The sequence below is a fragment of the Corvus brachyrhynchos genome, unplaced genomic scaffold (genome assembly GCF_000691975.1).
Source record: "Corvus brachyrhynchos isolate BGI_N302 unplaced genomic scaffold, ASM69197v1 scaffold101, whole genome shotgun sequence".
Lineage (NCBI taxonomy): Eukaryota > Metazoa > Chordata > Aves > Passeriformes > Corvidae > Corvus > Corvus brachyrhynchos.
In genome coordinates, this window is record NW_008237239.1 from 261,173 (window position 1) to 265,972 (window position 4,800).

The following is a 4,800-nucleotide window of genomic DNA, read 5'->3' on the forward strand; positions in this document are numbered from 1 at the left end:
AGTACCTGCCACTGGGTTTGGAGTGAGCCTTCCCCCATGTCCCAGGCAGAGCCAAGGCATGGCACTACCAGCCTGCGTGACCTGCTCAGCAGCCACTGCCCGTGTGCTCTTGGGGCCAGGACACTGCTGGTCTGGCACTGTCCCCATGGCTCTGTTTGCCCTCGGCCAGCAGCTTCACAGCATGGCCTTTCACAGCCCTGCATGGGGGAAGTGATGGGGGAAAAGGGCTGGCAGCAGGATGGGTGCCAGCTCCAGGAACCAGGCTGCTCTAGCCAGCTTCTCCAGAGAGCAGGAGTGATCCCCAGCTCAAACAATACAGAAAAAGAGGCAAGAAAACTAAAACACTTTTGTTTCCCAAGTCCCACACCTTATTTGTTGGCCACTTCAGGGTGCAGGAGGCCTGTGAGCTGTGCGGGGGCTAGGTTTGACAGGGCAAAGCTCTCCTGCCTCTTCCCAGGGCACACCACAGCAGCACAATCACCCCCCACACAAACACAAGTCAAACACCTGCTGTCTTGTACCTGCCCCCAAAGCAGCAGGTCCCAACAGCCCAGGCTAAGACTGCACACCCTATCCAGAGGGATTGCTTACAGGGCAAGCAAATATCCCAAGGACAGATCGGTACCCCTTTGAAGCCAGCGGGTCCAGACTCAAACTGGACCCAAAACATGCATGTGACACTGGACCTGGTCTCTGTTTTAGGGAAACCAGCCAAGGACAGGGCAGCAAGGGACCTTAGCCAGAATCAGGTCCCTGATCCCCATGGATGCCTGTTTGAGGTACCTGGCAGACCTTGCCCCTTGCACTCTGCTAGCACAATTTCTGGGGAGAGGTGCTGAGATGGGTACAGTGTGAGTTGCACATACTGAACCCCAGCACTACTGATTAACTCAGCTGTCAGCTGCATTTCCAGGAACCTCATCTCCTGCTGCTGCCTAGCTGAAAACCCAATTGGTGCCACCCTTTAGGACTTCGTCTATGGAAAGATGACTCAGGGCCACATCACAATGCAAGATCCCAACTTTTAATAAGAGCTGCCTCCAGCTATGCTCCAGGGACATTATTATACCTTTGGCACCTCATACACAGGCTCTGCTTTCCCAGAAAGGACAGGCAGACATACAGTAAACACATTTGGTGCTCCAGTGGTCCTACCAACTGCTGATGGCAGGGAAATGGCCAGATTCCTATCAGCAGAACAATGAGCTGCAGTTACTAGGGGACAACAGCACACCAATCAGCAAAGCTGCCCTTTTGCAAGTGATTGATGGTGGGTGGGAGAAGTACAAGCCTTACAAGAAGCAGTGTGAGTGAGCAGTGGGGTGAGCAGTGACCCAAAAACTCCACCCTCCCCACCTGCTTCTCCTGTCCAGAATGACCACCAGAACAGATGGAGTCCAAAGTCGGGGATTAAATTAATTCAGTGGACACTTGGAGGATGTGTTGCTGGGGTGGTCCATAAAATAGGGGCTTGATATATGTGTGTTACACACATATATCTTCCTGACCAAGGGAAGAGGAGTGGTGGGTAATGAGAATGTACTGGATAGTGTGGGACCTGAGCATCATTTAAGTGGTTTGGAATAAGGGGTGGAGAATGTGCTGGATTTGGTTGGGAGTTTATTAATAGAGTTAATTTTCTTCACAGTGGCTGGTATGGGGCTGTGTTTTGGAGTTGTGCTAAAAACAGCATTGATAACACAGGGATGTTTTTGTTATTGCTGAGCAGTGCTTCCACAGATCCAAGGCCTTTGCTGCTCCTCACCCCACCCCACCAGTGGGGGAAGGGGACACAGCTGGGACAGCTGACCCCAACTGACCCAAGGGATGTTCCATACCATATACATGATATAAAGCTTGGGGGAAGAAGGAGGAAGGCAAGACATTCAAAGTGAATGAACCATTACACACGATGGAGCCCTGCTTTCCTGGGGATGGCTGAACACCTGCCTGCCCATGGGAAGTGGTGAAAAATTCCTCATTTTGCTTGGCTTGTGCTTCTGCTTTACTTATTAAACTGTCTTTGTCTCAACCCACAAGTTTTCTCACTCTTACCCTTCTGATTCTCTCCCACCAGGGGAGGTTGAACAAGGAGCTGCATGGGGCTGAGTTGCTGGCTGGGGTCACACCATGACAGTGTCCTACCCTGTGGCCAGGTGTGGCCCCGAGCTCTTGCACAGCACAGTTTAAGGGATTAGGGCTCACATTTTGGGATCCTGCAAGTGCATATCTGTGACCTGCTAATACATCTCCCTGCAATGACTGTGCTGTCACCTCCCTGGATGAGTCATGCAAGAACAGTGGGTAGGGTCAAGAGGAATTCGTAAAAAGGAGATGTTAATCAGTGCTGATGACATCCCAGCAGCTGAGGAGGCTCTGGATGTGCCTGACAGCAGGAGCACAGGCAAGACCAGCTCCACTGCAGAGTGGAACAGTCCCATGCACACAACGGTCCCAGACTGAAGCACTGAGACGCACTCCCCTCATCACAGCACAGAGCTCTGGAAGGAACTGCTCCTCTAAGTCATCTTCTGCATCCCCAGGCACCCTCTGGAGCCTGTCAGAGCCAGGCAGGAGTAGGAATAGTTCAGACAGAAGTGAATTCTGCCCCAAGAGTCCCCAAATGGTTTTTTAGTCACCCAGGAGGTGCTATATCAGTGACCCCACTCTTTGAAATGAAGGTCATCTCAAGTCATGCAGGCCATGCAAAGTGGATGTCCCTCCCATGTCAGCTGGCAACCCACAGCCAAGCCAGCAGGACACGGGGAGTCCTAGAGGGATACTCTAGTTTCTAGGGCTCTTTGCCCCCAAACCATCACCCCAGCACCAGCTGCCACATAAAGGCTCCACACTGGGTTGCACAAACATACAGCCAGACTTCCCATCTACACCACCCACGGTGGACACCACGGCCCAAATGCCATCCTCGGAGCACATCCAGACCCCAGGTGCTGCATGGATCTATCAGGCACTGCCTCCTGACTGAACCGTCCAGATGCTTTGCCCTGCCCACGGCACCCTTCCCTGCTGGCATCTGCTGACTCGCAGCAGCTGCTGCTCAGCTGCTGGCACTGGGCTGGTGCCACAGAGCCACACAAGGACACAGCATGCTCAGTAGTCACACTGCTGCGTACATCAAAGGAGGAATCCCAGCCAAGGCAGCAAAAATCCCACTGAATCCCAAGAGAAACAGAGCCAGGTGCTCTCCCACTGCCACAAGCTGCCCTAGTGACACTGCACTGCAGAGGAAAAGCTCACCAGCTCTTCACAGCTTTGTGCCAACTCCAGTTCTGCCCTGGTCACCATCACCTGCCTCTGTGACCACCCGCCCAGATCAGTTAAGGGGTATTTCTGTCCCTGCCTCACCTCTGCGGGACAGTCGGGTGTCTGCGTCCGTGTCCACGAAGAGCTTCATGCGGAAGAGATCCCGCACCTCCTGGCTGTAGAAGGCCAGAATGCCTTCGAAGAGTACCACGTCAGCTGGGTACACGGTCACCGTCTCCTCTTTCCTGGCAGGGGGAAGCACAGTCAAAATGGGTTGGGGGAAGGTGGGGAACAAAAGAGAGGTGAGGGGAAACAGCAGTGCTCCTAAGCACTGCTCCAACCCTGGGACACCACTGCTGCACCAGGGGGGTGACCAAGGAGAGGGCAGACCTACCCCACCACTGTGAAGGGAATCCAAGGCATACGTACGCTTCCTGGAAGGATAAACAGCAAAGCCGGAAGCACACTAGTCCTTCTCCCCCTACCTCGGCCAGCTGCTGCTGCTCACAAGTGTTATGTGCCAAGCCAGAAAGCCCAGCAAAGCCTATGCACAGCAACCTGTACAGCCAGCTCTGCTTCCCTGGGAACCAGGCAACACTTCCCTGACAGCATAGTGCTTTTGTGGGAAACAGAGCAGAGCCACACCACCCACAATCAACACAGGCATGCAAAAACAAGCTGAACACATGCAAGGGGAGTGTTACAGGAGCAAGAACTGTTGTCCTCCCCCTTTCCTGGCTGGGTGTTTGAGGCTGGAGTACTTGTTAAAGCTGCAAACACTGAGTTTATGAGGAGAGAAGGCATGGATGGGGGAAGAGAAGGGGGGTCGTAACACCACTGTGCTGATGCCTGGATGTTGCTGGATGTCAGTGCATGGCTACGCAGCTTTCCAGACCCTTAGCCTGTGCCTGTATCTGCCTGGGATGCCCTAACCCAGGGGCTGGAGGAGTTAGGATGGAAACTTTGTGCCGGCAGGTTAGGCACCCAAGCAGAGGGCAGGAGTTTGGGGAGGGCAGGGCTGTGTGTGGTGCCACAGGGCATCAGCAGAGGCATGGCAAGGCAGGAGCGGCTGTTAGACCTGGAGTGGGAGACAAAGTCATAGACAGGAATCTGGACCGTCTTCCCTTCTGTGATCTCTTTGAGTGTTTTCACGATCAGCTCGTTGTCAAAGGCATCTGAGGAGAGAGGAAATGTTAGCCGAGGCAGCTTTGCAACCTCTTCCACCCACCAGATGCTGAGCTTCACCCAAGCCAGAGTCATGGGCACCTCGCACTGGGGAAAGACAGCACAGACTTTGGAGGAAAGCCCTGCACCTCCCCAGGGATGAGGGAAGGCCCAGCTCTCCTGGAGCCACAGGGCTCCATGGCTCTGCAGCAGCCTGGGATGTGACCTGCAGAGATCAATACTGTCCTTGTACAGCAGTGCTGACAGCCCAGGCACAGGAAGGCATCTCCTCCAGGGCTCCAGCCCTTGGAGAGACTGGAGCAGTGTTCCAGCACTGACCTGCCAGACAGAGAAGGCTCTGTTTGCTCAGTG

General features: G+C 54.1%; 1 protein-coding gene across 1 annotated transcript in view; it reads right to left on the minus strand.

Moving 5' to 3' along the window:
* UCK2 (uridine-cytidine kinase 2) overlaps positions 1 to 4,433 on the minus strand; it is a 10,109-nt gene extending 5,676 nt beyond the window's left edge. Inside the window, exons 1-2 of the mRNA XM_017729637.1 lie at positions 3,659 to 4,433; positions 3,367 to 3,509 (exon numbers count right to left, since the gene is read on the minus strand). Coding sequence (XP_017585126.1) covers positions 3,367 to 3,509; positions 3,659 to 3,687 — 172 coding nt within the window. The 5' untranslated portion in view covers positions 3,688 to 4,433. The remainder of the gene's footprint in view (positions 1 to 3,366; positions 3,510 to 3,658) is intronic.
* Positions 4,434 to 4,800: the final 367 nt, after the last annotated feature.